Source organism: Eurosta solidaginis, chromosome 3 (genome assembly GCF_040869045.1).
Source record: "Eurosta solidaginis isolate ZX-2024a chromosome 3, ASM4086904v1, whole genome shotgun sequence".
Lineage (NCBI taxonomy): Eukaryota > Metazoa > Arthropoda > Insecta > Diptera > Tephritidae > Eurosta > Eurosta solidaginis.
In genome coordinates, this window is record NC_090321.1 from 33,536,607 (window position 1) to 33,557,254 (window position 20,648).

The 20,648-nt window shown below is 38.1% G+C and overlaps 1 protein-coding gene across 3 annotated transcripts in view; it reads left to right on the plus strand.

The window, feature by feature from the left end:
- Positions 1–20,648, plus strand: part of Shc (SHC-adaptor protein) — a 99,087-nt gene that overhangs the window by 56,207 nt on the left and 22,232 nt on the right. For all 3 annotated transcript variants that reach the window (XR_010950553.1, XR_010950554.1, XM_067771368.1), the window contains exons 2-3: positions 11,723–11,969; positions 20,274–20,344. Coding sequence is in view for 1 of the 3 variants with exons in the window: in XM_067771368.1 (XP_067627469.1) it covers positions 11,865–11,969; positions 20,274–20,344 (176 nt within the window). In the remaining 2 variants the exon portion in view is untranslated. The remainder of the gene's footprint in view (positions 1–11,722; positions 11,970–20,273; positions 20,345–20,648) is intronic.

Below are 20,648 nucleotides of genomic sequence, written 5' to 3' on the forward strand. Positions count from 1 at the left end.
GCGGAAATAGTAGCCGTAACCAAAGCAGTAGAAACCCTGGAAGAAAATAGCCCAAGCTGAAATCGTGTTAACTTTTATATTGACAGTCAAGCAGCAATAATCTCGCATACCACAGCATCTAAATGCGTGTTAGAGTGTAAGCAGTCCCTGGAGAGAATCGGGACAGGGAGAAGCATACATCTATATTGGGTCCCAGGGCATATGAGAATAGATGGGAATGAAAAAGCGGATGAACTAGCTAAAAATGGCGCATCCCTTGAAGCTTGCTCCGTGGACGTCCCAATTAGACTGGGCGAAATTAAGCGAAGGCAAGAGGTGCACATGATCGACCAAGCAGGAAAGATGTTGGTTCAAGCGCGGGGCTGGAAAGTGTCGAAGATTATGTGCAGGTCTTACAACCTTAGACTAACAAAGTTGCTTCTATCATTAAAAAGAGAGGACTGTAGAATCATGACGGGTATTCTGACTGGACACTGCCTTCTGGCGTCACATGCCTTTAAATTAGGCTTGGTGATAGCACGTCGCAATAGGTTCTAGGCAACAAAGCCCGTAAACAGAGTAGCACCGCAAGGTGGGGTTTTAGGGGCGTACACAGTATTGGTGACGCTAGTTATCAACCAATTGCTTAGGCGGTTCGACGGAGGACCAGTCAAACTGCATATCAGATTACGTCTCAGACATTATAAGCGGCAGATGCCTAAAAATAATCAGCTCTCTGATGGATCAGGCACTTCGGGATGTCATCTGGGGTCGAGTTAACCTCCAACGCGGAAAAAACGATCTAGTATTGTTTACTAGGAAATGTAAGGTCGCTAACTGGACCAAGCCTAAGCTTGGATGTGTAACCCTACAAGAACAATATAGCCCCAAAATATCTAGGAGTCATCCTAACTGGTAAGTTGTCTGTGAAAGAGAGAGCGAAGAAAACCTACGTGACATTGTATGCATGCAAGAGGATGCTATGATGCACGTGGGGCCGATCTTGTTAGTCGACTAAATTTTACTGTTCCTGGTAGAACGTCCAGGCACTGTGTGCCTTTTTATTTACCACTTTACCGGTCTTCACACTACAACAACTTGTATAACTGCATCAGTTTTGAATGTTCGTTTTCCGCGTTGCATAATTCAATACTCTCACGTCTGGACTGATATTTTGTACTTTCTTTCATATGTATGGTTGAATTTAATTATTTTTATACTCAGCTGTGCAGAGCTCACAGAGTATATTAACTTTGTTCGCATAACGGTCATCCGTATGGGCATAAACTAATCGAGATAGATATAGACTTATATATATCAAAATGATCTGGGCAAAAAAAAGAAATTTATTTAGCCATGTCCGTCCTCCGTCCGTAAACACGATAACTTGAGTAAATTTTGAGGTATCTTGATGAAATTTGGTATGTAGGTTCCTGGGCACTCATCTCAGATCGCTATTTAAAATGAAGGAAATCGGACTATAACCACGTCCACTTTTTCGATATCGAAAATTTCGAAAAACCTAAAATGTGCGATAATTCATTACGAAAGACGGATAAAGCGATGAAATTTGGTAGGTGGGTTGACCTTACGACGTAGAATAGAAAATTAGTAAAATTTTGGACAATGGGCGTGGCACCGCCTACTTTTGAAAGAAGGTAATTTGAAAGTTTTACAAGCTGTAATTTGGCAGTCGTTGAAGATATCATGATGAAATTTGGCCAGAGCGTTACTCCTATTCCTATATGTGAGCCAAATAAAAATTTGCAAAATCGGATGACGAACACGCCCACTTTTCAAAAAAATTTTATTTAAAGTCAAATTTTAACAAAAAATTTAATATCTTTACAGTATATAAGTAAATTATGTCAACATTCAACTCCAGTAATAATATGGTTCAACAAAATACAAAAATAAAAGAAAATTTCGAAATTGGCGTGGCTCCGCCCTTTTTAATTTAATTTGTCTAGAATACTTTTAATGCCATAAGTCGAACAAAAATTAACTATGACCACGCCCACTTTTACGATATCGAAAATTACGAAAAATGAAAAAAATTCCATAATTCTATACCAAATATGAAAAAAGAGGTGAAACATTGTAATTGGATTGGTTTATTGACGCAAAATATAACTTTAGAAAAAACTTTGTAAAATGGGTGTGACACCTTCCATATTAAGTAAAATAAAATGAAAACGTTCTGCAGCGCGAAATCAAAAGCCATTGGAATCTTGGCAGGAATACTATTCGTGGTATTACATATATAAATAAATTAGCGGTACCCGACAGATGATGTTCTGGGTCACCCTGGTCCACATTTTGGTCGATATCTCGAAAACGCCTTCACATATACAACTAAGGGCCACTCCCTTTTAAAACCTCATTAATACCTTTAATTTCATACCCATATCATACAAACACATTATAGAGTCACCCCTGGTCCACCTTTATGGCGATATTTCGAAAAGGAGTCCACCTATAGAACTAAGGCCCACAGTTCGTCATAGAGTCTATGCCCCTACCAAATTTCACAAGGATTGATAAATTTTTGTTCGACTTATGGCATTAAAAGTATTCTAGACGAATTAAATGAAAAAGGGCGAAGCCATGCCCATTTTGAAATTTTCTTTTATTTTTGTATTTTGTTGCACCATATTATTACTGGAGTTGAATGTTGGCATAATTTAATTATACTGTAAAGATATTAAATTTTTTGTTAAAATTTGACTTTAAAACAAAATTTTTTTTAAAGTGGGCGTGTTCGTCATCCGATTTTGCTAATTTTTATTTAGCACACATATAGTAATAGGAGTAACGTTGCTGCCAAATTTCATCACGATATCTTCAACGACTGCCAAATTACAGCTTGCAAAACTTTTAAATTACCTTCTTTTAAAAGTGGGCGGTGCCACGCCCATTGTCCAAAATTTTAATAATTTTCTATTTTTCGTCGTAAGGTCAACGCACCTACCAATCGCTTTATCCGTCTTTGATAATGAATTTTCGCACTTTTTCGGTTTTTTGAAATTTTCGATATCGAAAAAGTGGGCGTGGTTGTAGCCCGATTTCGTTCATTTTAAATAGCGATCTGAGATGAGTGCCCAGGAACCTACATACCCAATTTCATCAAGATACCTCAAAATTTACTCAAGTTATCGTGTTTACGGACGGACAGACGGACGTGGCTAAATGAATTCCTTTTTTCGCCCAGATCATTTTGATATATAGAAGTCTATATCTATCTCGATTAGTTTATGCCGTTGCGGATTACCGTTATGCGAACAAAGTTAATATACCCTGTGAGCTCTGCTCAGCTAAGTATAAAAACTTGAGGAGAATGCAGATTATCAATGATTAGCATAACCGGAGCCCTAAAAGCTACTCCGACATTAGCATTGCTTGCCTTTCTACACATGATCTAATGGCCAAAAATGTAGCGTTAGCCACTACGACGAGACTCAAGGCCTCGGAGAGGTTGCGTGCAGACCGTATGGCCAAGCAGTATAAAAATAAAATAAAAATAAATGTAAGGCGCGATATCCTCCGAAGAGATCTAAGGCCGAGCTTCTCTTCCAATTTGCGTCGTGCTCCTCTTGATTTTCCCTACAAATCGGCCGGACGGGACCTACATGTTTTATGCCGACTCCGAACGGCATCTGCAAGGCAGATGAGTTTTCACTGAGAGCTTTTCATGGCAGAAATACACCCGGAGTGGTTGCCAAACACTGCCGAGGGGCGACCCCGCTTAGAAAAATTTTCTTCTAATTGAAAAATCTTATTTCTAAAATTTTGATGTTGCTTTGCCCGGGAGTTGACCCAGGGCATACGGTGTGATAGGCGGAGCACGCTACCATCACACCACGGTGGCCATAGCAGTATAGCCTGATCTAATATCGGGTAAACGAAATATATGGTTCCATGCCTGTGCTTCGACTTCAACTGCTTTTGAAGGTGCGTGTCAGATTTACATACGGCGACTCTTTCTAAGCAATAATTTGACATTCTATATCAATTCTTTCTAAACATTTGAAAACAGAAGAAAGACAGCTCAATGCAAGTCGCCGAGCACAAGAAACTCGGTGCCCCCGCTTACCTCGTTACCCCTCTTGCCCAAATAACGAGTTTCAACAACAATAATATTTGTGTATAAACAGCGACTTAAGCTGATATTATATGAAATTGCTATGAACACTTCATTTTAAAAAGTTTTATAAACCTTTTGTACTTTTCCCTCCATATTCATAACATATAGGTAAAATAGGTTTATAAAGCTCTTATAACCCAAACATTTGTACGGAAATGTCAATTTAAAATGCTCTTTAAACCGGTTATATTTTTTATGAAAACAGGGGTTTATCCATAAAAGGGTTACAATTTTTCACGGCTATTTCACCCAAAAATTTCATAGCTATAACGGGCAGAGTGATTTAAATAATAAGATTTAGTTTATATGGCTTTAACTTAAATTTAGAAGTATTTTTATTGTGTCAAATTCTTGAAATCTAGAAGGTAAAGTTTTTTCTTATTTGAATTAACGCGACCCAATTATGTATAAATAGCGTCAACAAAAGATTTCTAACTTTTCAACAACAAATAAACACAAAACAATAAACGCACCAAACAAACCCACAAAGAAGGTCAAACGACTAGAATTACTGAATTTTACCTGTCTCAGTCAGCCGCACAAATCGTTCAGTAAAAACCACCCTCGGTTCTGAATGAACACACAGCCCATACACACAAATATACACAAGCATCAATTTTGACAATATCTGCTCATGTAACCGAACTACAAATACAAGACAAACGACAACAAAAGAAAAAAGAACGAAAATCGACACTGACGATGGCACAACGCCGAAACCGGTTTTGTCTAGAAACCAGATTTGACAAGGTATGACGGAAAATCGTTCCAATATACATCACCACTCCCCATATTTTTTTACGCGTATTAGCAACCCCTGTTTTAGAATTTTAGCCTTGAAATAAATTGTGGAGGACCGTGAAAATTAGTCGCATACAACTCGAGTGCTTATCCATCCAACCCGATTGTCAACTTCACCGTCACTTTCCTGTTTACTTAGCAAGCCAGGTTGTGTTGACCCCAAGTTCCTTGCGGAGGTTTGATGACCTAAAAGGTTGATATCACCAAATTGTTCCCGCGATTATCGGGTTGGTATCTTAGTGGTGGTATTTTCCGTAACGTACCGTATCTGTATCTGGAAAAGGAGCATCAACATCGTTAAAACTATTTTATCTTTTTGACTCACTAAACGTTTATATTGATGCTTATTAACTTGGTAGTTTTGGCAATCTCCCGTTTCTACTACTCAAAACTTGGTGCACTGCTCTCATCTCTGGTTTTGTGACGGTATAAAATAGACAAATTAGCAGTTTGGAAAACTAATTAGTGTTTATTCATTAAAAATACAAACACTATATCACATAGCCTTTCTCAATTCAATAGCACAATTAAGATGTGCAAATATATAAACAAACAGCCAAATATTTGCTTTGTGCCCATTTCCTGATATCTAGAAGTTTCTACTTATTTTTTATTCACACAATCCACTAATGTATAAATAGCGCCCACAAAACTTATCTTGATTTACTTAGTATTTAACAAGCGTCTGAAAAAATCATAATTTAAAATGAATTTACGAAATAATTTCTCGCTCCTGATGGTCGTACTTAGCTTCCCTTTCACCTACACGAATGCAGAATTTCGCGCTGGAGGTGGCAGTTCTAGCAGTTCTGTGAATACAAAAGATAAATCATATGTGGTGGCAATATTTCAAGACGAAAAATATATTTGCGTTGGATCATTGATCACTTGGGAATTCGTGGTTACAGCTTTAGAATGCGTGAGGAAAAGAGAACCGAAAAGAATCACAGTTAAAGCTGGTGAAAACAGTATATTTCAAAAGGGGCATCGTCAAGTTCGCAATGTGGGTTATACTCAGCATAAAAAAGTCACAGAAAGGGACGATATAGATATAGGTATAATTAAAGTGTACCCCCCCTTTAACCGAGATTCTACAGTAGGAACAATAGAACTTTGCAAAACTGTATTACAACCGGGGATGAAAATACAAGTTAGTGAATGGTATTCACGAATTGGATTTATTTATAGAATCCGTACTATTGTCGAAACCATACCAGAAAGGAGCTGTTGTGATCGTTATTTGCAAGGGAAACATGTAAAAATTACAACAATTTGTGGATATGGTTCAACACGTAAAGTAGATTCTGGAGCACCGGGCGTTGTGAACGGAGCTATTTGTGCTGTAGCAGGATCTTATTTCGGTTCTTCGTCAATGTTATATACAGATTTATCTGATGGAAGTTCTGCTCTAAAATATATAAAAGAAAACACGGGTTACCCATATATGTTATAAATCAAATGCTGTCATAAAAGTATGTAATGCTTCTAAATAAATAGTACAGAGAGGGTACACTCGCAAACATCAGAGTGCTGATATATTTCTGTTACTTAAATTATAATTTTTTATTGTAAAACTGTACCAATATCGGGGTATTACATACATATATGGCTGCTGAGTGGAACATCGCCCTATCTCGACCGAAAGCCCTATTACAGGATTTTTTGTATAAATGCTCAGCTCACGTCAAAGCATTTTACATTTGTGCAGAGGTAGCGCGTTTTCGAAATAGTGGCTGAGATAGCGTGAAATTCCACTCAGCATTCGAAATTACGATATCATTAAGGTATTATCTAGAAGGAAATGTTGATGATTGCCATTCAATAAAAAGTATTGGTTATATTCATTGAAAATGTGATAAATAAAGTTGTTACTTTCTTTACTGACTTCAACCAAACTCATAAATTTGTTTCTATTTCACCGATTATGAGTTGACAAAAGATGAATACTCTTCTCTTAAAACTCATTGGCAACGGACTGGTACAAATTTCAGAAATGTGTATCAGGAAGAATTGGCAGCCAAAAGAGGTTACCACCGTTGAGTAGTTGGAGGAGTGCAACAACTCTGAGAAGATTCAAAGGGAAATTAAAGTCACCATGGTGGAGTAAGGAGTTGATTCTTCTTACAGGGCAAGTAAAAGAGATTGTTAATGAAATATTCAAATTAATAAAAGGAATGTTTGACTTTGAATGTCTGAAAATAATTGAATTTATTAAAGAAATTCTTTCTCTTTTTATACATAATTTCTTAAGCTACACATACATAATTATGCTAACACTAACAAACTAAAAATATGTACATTTGTAATACTGGTATGCAAAGTCAGCGGATTACTTCATTGACCTATTTATGGAAACAATGTAAAATAGTTGTGTGTGAATATTTTGGTGATTCACACTGACAAACTAACACTGACAATTAGACATTCCGATCGGCACGTGCATTGATCGGTGTGACTAACTGAGCAAAACTATGAAGGTGTGAAATGACATGGGTTTCGTATTCGGCATTCAATTGATGTTGACTTACCGCTGTGTCGGGTCAATATAATTTATATAGAACAATATTGTAATATGACTGCACTATGTCTGTGTGTAGCAGGTTCATAAAAAATGCATTGGCATAGAAGTTCATAATGCATAATGCCGCAAATGTATTGCATAGTATGCCCACCTATGCACTACATTTGCATAATGCTACATTAAGTTGACAGAAGCTGCGGAAAACAAGGAGTGCTGGGACGAATATAGAGATCCGTTGTGGATATTTAAACGTGAAATCATCAGGTCGAAAAGGGTATCATGGAAAAATTTCTGTGCGGACATCAAATATGAATGAGGAGTTATTCTTTTCAGCCAACATACTTACACCAAAGGCAAGTCTATCGATACTGCATTGCATAGGGTGGTCATAAATATAGAGAAAGCCCTGGAACACCAAGAATATACTCTAGGTGTTTTCTGGAGCTTTCAACAATATCTCGAAACGAGTAAACATGGACAGTCTCAACTCAATTAAAGTTCATCCCGCCTTTACAAAATGGATCGGCTCGATGTTAAGCTGCAGAGTGATCACGTCGAAATGGGGTCTAGGCAACAAAACCTGTAAATAGAGTATCAGTGGGGTTTAAGGGGCGTCCACAGTATTGGTGAAGCTAGTTATTAACCAATTGCTTAGGCGATTCGACGGAGGACCAGTCAAAGTGCATATCAGATGACGTTTCAGTCATAATAAGCGGCAGATGCCGAACAACAATCAGCTCTCTGATGGATCAGGCACTTCGGGATGTATGAGCCTGGGCATCTGGCGTCGAGTTAACCACTAACGCGGAAAAATCGATTTATCGAGTATTATTTACTAGGAAATATAAGGTCCCTAATTGGACCAAGCCTAATCTTGGAGGTGTAACTCTACAAGATGAATATAGCCCCAAAATATTGTAACGAATTTAGTGCAATTCCGCTTATTCGCAACCTTCTGCTAACGTTCGAATCACTAAACTGTTGAATAAATAACTCCAATATTCAATAATGCCAAATGGTCTTTATTATACTACTTTCACAATAACACTTCTACTTCTCAACAGATAGCGTGCTTAAATCAAACTGATTGCCATGCCTCAGCTGGCGTTGCTTTTATACTCTTCGGTTACCTCGTTTGCATATTTCTAGGCGTTCCTAGAATTTACTATTTGTTTACCAGGTATAAACTCACCAGCTATAACTACAGATGCACATTATAGCTTCTCATATGCGCGTGTATATGTGAGTGATACTTCCATCGATGATTGCTACTTTTGGGATTATCTCAGATATATGCATGTGTTTGTGCGTGTCTCTCCGATGCTTGTATGGACATATGTGTAGACATAATGATTACTTTGTTTACGTACATACAAGTGTGGCAGCTTGCTTTATTGTTGTTTTGGCTTTATTTACTTAGTTTCAGATTAATGATGTGAGTATCACTTAGTGTCACTAATATTCGTCATAATATCTAGGAGTCATCCAAAATAGTATGGCCAAAGCACTATAGCCTCAACTAATATCGGGCAAACGGAATATATGGCCTTGTGTCTGTGCTTCGACTTCAACTTCTTTTGTAGTTGCATATCAGATTTACACATGGCGAGTCTTTCTAAGCAACAATTTGACATTTTATATCAATTTTTTTATTCATTGGAAATTTGAAAACTTATTATGAAATATAAGAAATATTAAATAAACTTACAAAAATGTCTATTCAAAATCAACCAAAAGTTCCTCAATCAAAAAAACCAGAATTTGTAAACAGAAGAAAGACAGCTAAAAGGAAGTCGCTAGTCGTTAAATCTTCTTGGGTACTCGCCATCGCCAACGCGTAGAGGTTCACAAATCTTTCGAAGAACTTTTCTCTCGAACACTCCCAGAGCCGCTTCATCGGATGTTGTCATGGTTCATGCTTCTGCACCATATAGCAGGACGGGAGCGATAAGTGACTTGTAGAGTATAATTTTCGTTTGCCGAGAGAGGACTTTACTTTTCAATAGCCTACCTAGTCCAAAGTAGCATTTATTGGCAAGAGTGATGCTTCGCTGGATTTCAGAGCTGATGTTGTTGCTAGTGTTGATGCTGGTTCCCAAATAAACGAAGTCTTTTACTATTTCGAAATTATGGCTGCCAACAGTAGCATGGTTGCCATGCGCAAATGCGCTGACTCTTTGCTCGATGACAACAGGTACTTCGTTTTGACCTCATTCGCCATCAAATCCATCTTTACCGCTTCTTGTTCCAGTTTGGAGTATGCAGAACTAACGGCGCGGGTGTATAGGCCGATGATATCAATGTCATTAGCGTATGCCAGTAATTGCACGCTTTTATATAATATTGTTCCAGAGCGGTTAAGTTCTGCAGCTATTGTAATTTTCTCCAGCATCAAATTAAAGAAATCGCAAGATAGGTGTTCACGTTGTTTGAAACCTCGTTTAGTTTCGAACAGCTCGGAGAGGTCCTTCCCAATTATGACTATGGCCGTATAAGTTTTGCGGGGAAACCAAATTCAGACATAGCGCATATAGGCAGTTCCTTTTCGTGCTGTCGAAGGCGGCTTTAAAATCGACGAAGAGGTGATGGGTGTCGATTCTTTTTTCGCAAGTTTTTTCCAAGATTTGGCGCATTATGAGGTCCAATCAGCCGATTCACGGTGGAATTCAATCTTTCCCACAATACACTTGACAGGACCTTATATGCGATATTAAGAAGTCTGATTCCGCGATAGTTGGTACAGTTTTTTTTCTTCCTGAGAAGGCGTCTCACTTCCCTTTTTAACTCGCGGTAGCGTTCACACACTCCTCTTGTTGCGCTCGCTTTTAACGTAGCCCTGTAGGTAGCGTATTTTCTTTCGTTGCAACGCGGCATTCTTCATCGTACCAGTTGTTTTTTCCGTGGCCGCCGGTTATCCTCGGCGGCAGTACGAAGTGCTTTGGAGATATGCTCCCACTGCTCCTGCATTCTTTCAGTCTGAGTTGAGCTCTCAGAGAGCAGGTGTGAGAGTTGAGTTGCGAAATCATTGGCAGTCTGTTGCGATTGCAGCAGTTTAGCTTTCCTTGTGGTTTTTGTTCTTTGGTTTTAGCCGCGCAGAGACGGGTGCGTATTTTGGCTGCGACGAGATAATAGTCCGAGTCGATGTTAGGTCCTCGGATCGTGCGCACATCTAAAACACTGGAGGCATGCCGTCCGTCTATTACAACGTGATCGATCTGATTGTGAGTATTTCGATCGGGCGAGAGTCATGTAGCTTGATGTATCTTTTTATGCATGAACTTCGTGCTGGAAATGACCATTTTTCGAGCACCGGCAAATTCAATCAGTCTCAGTCTATTAAGAGAAGTTTCATTGTGTAGGCTGAACTTTCCGACTGTAGGGCCAAAAACACCTTCTTTGCCCACCCTGGCGTTAAAGTCGCCAAGCACGACTTTTATATCATGGCGGGGGCAGCGCTCGTATGTACGTTCTAATTGTTAATAAAAAGCGTCTTTCACCTCATCGTCCTTCTCCTCTGTCGGTGCATGGGTGCAGATGAATGATATATTAAAAAAATTTCCTTTTATTCAGATAGCGGCGTCCACAAGCGTGAACGCCAGTAGTTGGCAAACAAATAAAATAGGTTTATAAAGCTCTTATAACTCAACATATGTATGACCGTCTCATAAGCACTAGGTCAAACAAAAAAATGTAAATGTGGGAATTATGTGCTGTTTATGTGCTCCAAGATAAGCCACATAATGTCCAGAAAAACAAAGGGGTGGTAAGGGAGGTGCGGGGGCATATAACCCCAGACGACAACATCGACACGGGATACGTGCAGAATTTTGTGCTATTTATGTGCTCCTTAGTTCCAAAAATAATTCGTGTTTTTGACCACTTCTAATGTTTTTTTTTAAACTTCAAAAGGGGAGGATCCAGCTGAACGTCTAGCTAGACCCCCCCCGCCCCCCCTCATAAGCACTAGGTCAAACAAAAAAATTTTAATGTGCGAATGATGTGCTATTTATGTGCTCAATAGTTCAAAACAGAATTAGGGTTTTTGACAACGTTTAATGTTTTGCAAATTCTACGACATTAGACTCTCAAAGTTGCTCACATCTCTGAAGAGAGAAGAACTAGACACTGCCTTCTGGTGTCATATGCAGGATAAAACTCTAGGGACACATTGAGTCTAAGTGTACTCTTTATTGACCAGCCACTTCAACCTAACCTAACCACTCCTGAAGCTTATCATCTGCTAAGAATTAATATTCAACTTTCATATTTCTTTCCAGCAACTAAATCGAATGCATCTACAAATTTTTAAAGACTCTCTTTGAAATGTCAAACATTGATGTATAAAACTTCTCAACACCAAAACTTAAATACAACGAATTTTAGAAAAGCGCAGAACTCGACCGACAAAAGAGCACAAAAATGCCACGAGATGGCTGTGAAGCCAATGGTGGAGGTGGTGCAAACGATGGTTGCGCCTATCCTGATGAGTTGATCATGGAGCAGGGTGTATCTTTCAATGTGCGGGTGAGTATTAAATTACATGACAACCTACAGTACAAGCTTTGAGTGCCTAGCATTATATTTGGGGGGTGAGTGGATAAATCGTAAACGAACAAAAAATTACATCATTTCCAGTTATTTGGAGTTTGAGCTTAAAATTGTTTCCTAGCACATGCAGCATTTACTTTATGCATATCCTGCTTCCTTTTACGTTCCCGCTTCAATGCAATATTCGCTTGAATTTGATATTTCTTTTGAGTTCAATGCACGTCGTTTGCGGTTGCACTGACATCATAATGGAATGCAACTTCTATTGTGTATGCTAGAAATGCTCAGAATGCATCACTTCCGAGAATGAAGATAGTACATACATACATACATACATTCAAGAGTCACTTACTTCCCCTTCTTCTAAGCACACTCGCTCATACGTGCAGTTCCGCTACTTCCGCCGACTTCTAAACACACAAGCGTCTGAGTTTTTTTTTTTGCTGGCCTTCTACAACTAACTCACATGCAGCTGTTAACTGGTGATGGCGACTTCCAGTGCCAATGCCAATGTCATCACTACGCTGCAATTCTTCATTCATTTCCTATGCTTTCTTCTTGGCATAGCATTTTTATTTAAACAGTAATTCAGCTTTGCGCTTAAGAACTCTCTCACCTACCTTTATTATATTGTTCCAACAATTTTATGTGCTGCATACATGTATGTATATTAGGGTGGGTCGATTTGTATGGACGAATGTTAACCGATATCGCGCCGTCGATTTTTCGATAGGAGTTGGGCTCAGGAAAGAAATTTCCACTACGCATACCCAAAAAAATTATTTTGGAGCCTGCGAAATTAAATTTTTTGACTTTTTGTCGACTTTGATTTTTAAGGTTTTTTTCATGACCTACTAAAAAAATTGTCCGACCAAAAAATGTCCGCTAAAAACGTTGTCGTTTTGTTTTTTTAGCATCCAATATATCAATATATTTTTCCAACTGTATACATACACATCTAACAAATTTGTGGTTTTTTAAAAGTAATTCATAATTAATTAAACTTATTAAACTTGATGGGCATGAATGGATTGCTCTCAATAGTGCATCCATTTTTTTTAGAATCCACCAGTGTTGAAGCTCTGTGATTGACTTTCTATTCAGGCGCGTGAAATTAGTTGGTCTTGCTGACAGGACGAGATTAAATGGGTTGGGGTGAGTTAGAAGCCTCGTGTTGTATGATATAGCATAATTTTTGATATCTTCAGCTATTGTTGGAACCTTTAGATCCCGGTGTAGCTGGTTGTTAGTCACATATTAGGGTGCGTTTACAATCATTCTAAGGGTTTTCGATTGTAATCTTTGGAGAATTTCTATGTTTGAGTTTGCTGCAATTCCCCACAGTTATATTCCATATGTCCAAATGGGTTTTCTGATGGCTGAGTTAAGCAGGACTTTATTATCTACTGATAATTGTGAATTTCGGTTCATAAACCAATACAGATTTCTTAGTTTGATACCAAGGGCTTTTCTTTTGTTGAATATGTGGGTCCTCCAGGTTAATTTTCTGTCGAGGTGCATACCAAGGTACTTTGTTTCGTCGCTTTGTGGTATATTAATATCGTTGAGTTTAACGGGTGGGCAAGTGTTACGTCTGGTAGTAAACGTCAGCCAACGGGTAATTTTATTTAAACTTCCATCATCAAACGTGCCTATAGTGACGCCTTCTGCAATTGGGAGGTCATACGTATAAAGTATAAAGAGTATTGGGCCCTTGCGGGACGCCTGCTAAGCGCTCATAAAGGGCAGTCTGCTCCACACCTTCTTTAACGAAGAAATAACGATCTTTTAGATATGATTGTACTTATAAATATAAAGTAGTTTATAGGGAGGATGTATTTTACTTTATAGAGTAGTCCGTCATGCCATACGCGATCAAAAGCTTGTGAAATATCTAGAAAAGCAGCTGTGCAGTATTTTTTCTTCTCAAAAGCGTCGTATATTTGCTCGGTGAGTCTGTGGACCTGCTCAATTGTTCCGTGCACTCTTCTGAAGCCAAACTGGTAATTGGGTATGATTTTACGCTCTTCTATTATGGGCAAGAGTCTTTTAAGAAAGAGAACTTCCATGACTTTTGAGACGATAGGCTGCAGACTAATAGGTCTGTAAGATGCAACTATATCAGCTGGCTTTCCGGGTTTCAGAATCGTTTTCATCTGCGAAACTTTCCACTGTGGGGGTATGAATTGAGTTTTTAGTACTGCATTAAACAATTGTGCTAAAAATTGTATGCCCTCGTGGGGTAAATTTTTTAGAGTAGTGCCATTGATAAGGTCGTAGCCCGAAGCTTGTTTGGCTTAAGTTTTGCAATTTTTGTTTTTGAAAAAAAAAAACTATTTTTTTACAATCAAATGAAAATTTTTTTAGTAGGTCATGAAAAAAAACTTAAAAATCAATGTCGAAAAAAAGTGAAAAAAATTAAATTTTGCAGGCTCGAAAATTATTTTTTTGGGTATGCGTAGTGGAAATTTTCTGAGCCCAAATCCTATCGAAAAATCGATGGCGCGATATCGGTTAATAAATAAACCCAGTCTAATATACATATATATTTTTTTCTTTTTATTTCCTTTTACTTTAAGCGCATAGTAAAATTTCTTTTTTTATTGGTTCGTGTTACATATTTGACGTAAGAATATTACATGTAAATACTTGTTGCCCACCTGTTCACTAAGTGCACTACATACACACTCTGGCGTTCGTTTTGGTTTTACTGTTTTACCACCTCACCCACTGCCTAGCTATTGCTAATTTTATTTGTTTTACTCTAATTAGAGCTGGGAAAAATTTCGATTAGATAACGATAGTTTCGATGATGTCAAAATATAAACACTATCGATAACTTTTTTCTTCTTTAATCTATCGCTCGAAAATCGCCCGATCTATTATTATTTACTAGGTTGGCTAAGTCTAAGCTTGGAGGTATAACAGTACCAGAAAAATACAACACAAAATATCAGGAATTATACTAATGTCTAGGCATTCAAGAGGATTCTAGGATGCACGTGAAGCCTATCGCCCAACCTCTCTCATTGGGTTTTTGCGGCAATTGTCAAGCCCATACTTTACTATGCGGTCGTAGTTTGGTGGACAGCCACACAAAAACGTACGTTTACTAAACACTAAGTATGCCGATTATACATGATGAGCATAACGGGAGCTCTGAAAACTACCCCGACAGAAGGAATAAATAAATAAATGCAAGGCCCGTTAACGTCCGAAGAGATTTTAGGCCGAGCTACTCTTCCAATTTACGTCGTGCTCCTTTTAATTTTTCGGCGGTGTGACGTTACCACCACACCACGGCGGCCGCCGTACCCTGACAAAATAGCCCCATTAAATATACGGCGACTACATGGTATCGTACCTGAACTTCGAAAGAGCTCTTGGGGCCACAATAAAGCCGGAGGGTTTTCACAAACGTGTGGAAATGGCAAAACATTCTTGATACGTGTATACCGGTGGTTCCAAATTTACGGAAGAGGTCGGGTCTGCTGTTTACTGTGTCGATCCACAAATAAGTAGATCTTACAGACTGCAGTATCGTTCAGGCGGAAATCGTAGCCGCGAAGAAAACAGCAGAAATTCTGGAGGACGCACACTTAAGCTGCTTTCGTATATATTGATAGTCAGGCGGCGAACGTGGCAATTATTTCACACAGCACTTTATCAAGAAGTTTCCTGGATTTTACAGAAGCATTGGAGAGACTTCGCTCTAGCTGGGCCATACAACTATGTATACTGAGTTCCCGGTCATGAAGGGATAGAAGGTAACGAAAAGGCCGATGAGTTTGCAAAGCACTCGATAAATCGACGATAAACTTTCTAATCCGATTGGGAGAAATCAAAAGTGTACAGGAGTTGATCCATCAAACAGGAAAGGCGTGAACGAAAGCGCGCGGTTGCGAAATTTCTTAGATCATCTATCCTACGACGTTAGACTTACAAAGCTGATCATATCTCAGGAGTCAAGAAGCATTAATATTCGCTTAATATCGGCTATACTATTCGTCTAAGATTACTTTAAAAATCTTTTATATAAAAGTGCGCGAGGTCCTGAAACCATTTTGTCTATTTTTCAAAAGAACTGTTCACCGTTATTACGAGTGCCCAATTTTCTCGCTACATTTATGGCTTCCTAAACGTAGAAGGTGTGACACCATTTTCAATTTTTTTTTTCAATATTCCTATAACTATTCAAAAAGTAACTTTGTAAATTCACAAACTGAAATATTTATAGGTTATGGATATGGCGAAAAACCGAAAACCTATGGCTATGGTATGGTTATGGTCATAGATGAATGGTTTTGCGCCTCTTTGTTTGGGAGGAATGCAATTTTTTTATAACATTTGCCAATGATGCCACTCCAAACTAAAATGAATAGATCTGAATATGGGGATTTTTGACATATGTACATTTCGGCGATTTTATAGTTTCAATCATTTAATATGATGATCGTCGAAAAATATTCATTTCTTTAAACTTATCATATATATTATTTCTAATTGCTGTTTTTATGTACGGATCCCTTTTTCGCTCTTATTTGGAATCCAAATCTATAAATAAAGTGTTGGTTGTAAAGATGGAGATTCGGGCTATTAGCGAGCTTTGGGAAATATTGATCGTAGTGATTTTGTTTAGCTATATTTTATTAAAATAATTTGTTAAAAATAAACGATTGTGAGCACACAAAGAAATCTATTTGTACTATGGCACTATTGTGAATATTTGCGCTACATTACAGTTGCTATTATGCGCTAGATGGCAGCGCAAGCCGTAAGTTTTAATTGATTGGCGGTAGTTGCTATTATACGCTAGATGGCAGCGCAAGCTGTAAGTTAATAGAACAAGTGATTTCTGTTGATATTTCATAAGAGACTTTTATATTGGTTGCGCAAGATGCGCACGGGTCGTGCTCGTTTTACAATAATACGACTAATTAGTGTTAAATATAAACAAATCAAAGTGAAATTTACATTTTACTTAAATTAGTTAGTCAAATATTGTAAAGCATTTAACTCACATTGAAAACCAAATCTTCTTTTGAAATTTGAGTAAATCGGACCTACGATATTATAGTTAACACCATGTAGTCGATAGGGCTTATCTTACATGTCTGACGTTCCAGGTTCTGTGATGAAAATCGACTGGTTGCATTAGGACTTCATATTTACAAAACCTGTTTTTAGTGATAACTTTTGAATGGGAAATAATATTTACCCTCCAACTAAATATATATACACTAAAACAAGTATTTTTATCTTTTTTCACATTATTTTTGAACGCATTTCTACAGTTGTAGGTCAAACTAAAGTTTACCGAAATTTTTGGCCCGTTTTTCGTTTTAGCTGGTACTTTTTTTGTTCTGGCACCCGCTTCACAAATTTAAGATAAATCCCTCGTGAGAGCGTAAACAAGTATCAAGTCCTGTTTGGTTATGGTGTTGTTGTTGTTGTAGCAGTGCTTCGCCCCACCTAACAGCCGCGACCGATCACAAATTGTCATCAATATCCTCTAACGGGAGTCCAAGGAAACTTGCTGTTTCAACAGGGGTGAACCATAAGGAAAGGGGTGTTAGAGGCGTTGGTTCCACATTACAATTAAAGAGATGGTTGGTGTCATGTGGGGACACATTGCAAGCGGGGCATACATTTTGTATGTCGGGGTTGATTCTGGATAGGTAAGAGTTTAACCTGTTACAGTATCCAGAACGAAGTTGACACGCGTTTCCCTGGGGAGTATGCGTTCCTCTTCCGCGAGTTTTGGATACTTTTCTTTGAGTACTGGATTCACCGGGCAATTCCCGGCATAAAGGTCCGACGCCTGTTTGTGGAGTTCACCAAGGACCTGCTTGTGTTTTTTCGCTTCATACGGCTGGGTTCTCAGGTGCCGTATTTCCTCAAAGTGCTTACGGAGATGACTCCTTAAGCCCCTAGGCGGTGCTGGTTCATCAATCAGATGTCTGTTGGGATGCTCAGGTTTCTGGGTATTCAACAGGAACTGTTTGGTCAGCATCTCATTTCTCTCCCTGATGGGGAGTATTCTCGCCTCATTATGCAGATGGTGTTCTGGGGACATAAGAAGACAGCCCGTGGCAATTCTGAGAGCAGTATTTTGGCAGGCCTGTAGCTTCTTCCAGCGGGTAATTTTTAGGCTTGGCGACCATATGGGTGACGCGTAGCACGTGCTACGCGTTTGGTTATGGTGTGGTACCATTGACAAATTACATTTATTTCTATAAGGTGGGCTGTATCAGCTATTTTTTATGGATTTGACATGTTTGCCGGGGCCTTAAAAGAGGACATGGTCCTTAACTTATTTCGTTAATTTTTCTTAGGCACACTTACGAATGCCTATGTGGAAAATTCGATTTTCGAATTTTGTGGTAAAAATTTTTTTAATTCGATAGCACTGTCTTCAGTATCAACAATTTTATTTCCTTTATATTAGGACAGTTGAGTGTTTGTCCGCATACAAATCTTTCAATCGATTTTTAAGTAACTTCTCTTTGAGCTACAAACGTGAAACTTTACGTATAGGTTAGAACACCGTGACAATGCAACAAAAGAGAAAGAATCCGTTAGGTGGCGCACGGATCGCAATAATTAGATAAGAAATTGAAAATTTTCAAACCAGCTTTTAAGTAACTTCTCGATGAGCTAGAGACTTGAAATTTCAAACTTAATTCAGAGGTCGATGACAGCCGATGACACGATACAAAAGGATTCGCTAGGGGGCGCACGGGATAAGATATTTAGAAAAATCGTACGAAAGGAAGGAATTTTGGGATTGATTTTTATGTAAGTTGTCATTGAGTTACAACTGTAAAACTTCACAGATAGGATAAGACGCCGAGAAAATGTAAGAAAAGGAGAAAAAATTACGTTAGATGGCGCACGCATCGAAATATTTAGATAAGAATTTGGTGTTTTGAGATCGATTTTAAAGTAACTTCTCATTGAGCTACAGACATTAATCTTCAGACAGGTTAAGACACCGTGACAAAGGAACAAAAGGAGAAAAAATTCCGTTAGGTGGCGCACGGAACGAAACAATTAGATAATAATTTGGAAATTTGAAACCGGGTGTTAAGTAACTTCTCGATGAGCTAGAGACTTGAAATTGCAAACTTAGTTCAGAGGTCGATGACAGCCGATGACACGATACAAAATTCGCTGGGGGCGCACGGATTGCGATATTTAGAAAAATCAAACAACGGAGGGAATTTTGGATTGATTTTTATGTAAGTTGTCATTGAGCTACAGCTGTAAAACTTCACAGATAGGATAAGACGCCGAGAAAATTTAAGAAAAGGAGAAAAATTCCGTTAGATGGTGCACGGATCGAAATATTTAGATAAGAATTTGGTGTTTTGAGATCGATTTTAAAGTAACTTCTCTGAGCTACAAACATGAATCATCAGAGACAGGTTAAGACACCGTGACAAAGGAACAAAAGGAGAAAAAATTCCGTTAGGTGGTGCACGGAACGAAACAATTAGATAATAATTTGGAAATTTGAAACCGGGTGTTAAGTAACTTCTCGATGAGCTAACTTGAAATTGCAAACTTAATTCAGAGGTCGATGACAGATACAAAAAAATTCGCTAGGGGCGCACGGGCTGCGATATTTAGAAAAATCAAACGGAACGGAGGCAATTTTGGGATTGATTTTTTATTAAGTTCTCATTGAGCTACAAGCGTAAAACTTAACAGATAGGTTAAGACACGAGAAAATGTAAGAAAAGGAGAAAATAAAAATAAAATAAAAAAATTGTAAGCACTTCCTTTATATAAATGGACAAAAATCAGCGAAAAATTTCTCCTTATATAAAGACATATTCTTGCTTAACTTTGATTTTTAAATTCTGACATAGAAATTGCAAAAATATTTATGAGAAGTAAAAATATAAAGGTGGAGCGTAATTGATTGACTAATAATATCTCCTTTCCTACCAACTTTCCAATACAAGTAATGTGTGCTCCACCTTTTATTTTTACTTCTCATAAATATTTTTGCAATTTCAAAATTTAAAAATCAAAGTTTAGCAAGAATATGTCTTTATATAAGGAGACATTTATCGCTGATTTTTGTCCATTTATATAAAGGAAGTGCTTCAAATTTTTTTATTTAATTTTTTTCCGCAATGTCGAAAACTATCGATTGAGCGCATATCGACAGTTTTCCAGCTCTAACTCTAACCGCAGTTTACTTCTGCAGTGGCATTCTTTTTTACTGCATTGACTTATTTGTTTTATTTTCCTTGCTTTTTTCTTTTATAGTATACCGGCTGCGTAGAGGTAAAAACTTCAATGAAATTGCTGAACTTTGAAACTAGGACCAAAGTTGCCCGGTGAGTACTCTTTTTGGTTTGTTTGTGAATGCTTCGTAGAAATGTATATACTCTGAGCTGTGGTTCGCGCGCAGCCATACAAATTTTGCGGCGGTTAAAGGTTTGCATATTTGTTTTGTGGGACGGTCGCACTAAGCATACAAATCTTAAGTGGGTGTGGGATTGGGGGAGCATGGTTTCTTATTTTACGCTTTCTGCATAAGCCGTAAACTATAAGATCAGAGGTTTGTAGGGGATATGAATCTGAATATCGATTGCAAATAAGGATTTGATTTCAAAGGAATGATGACTTAGAAAAACGAAA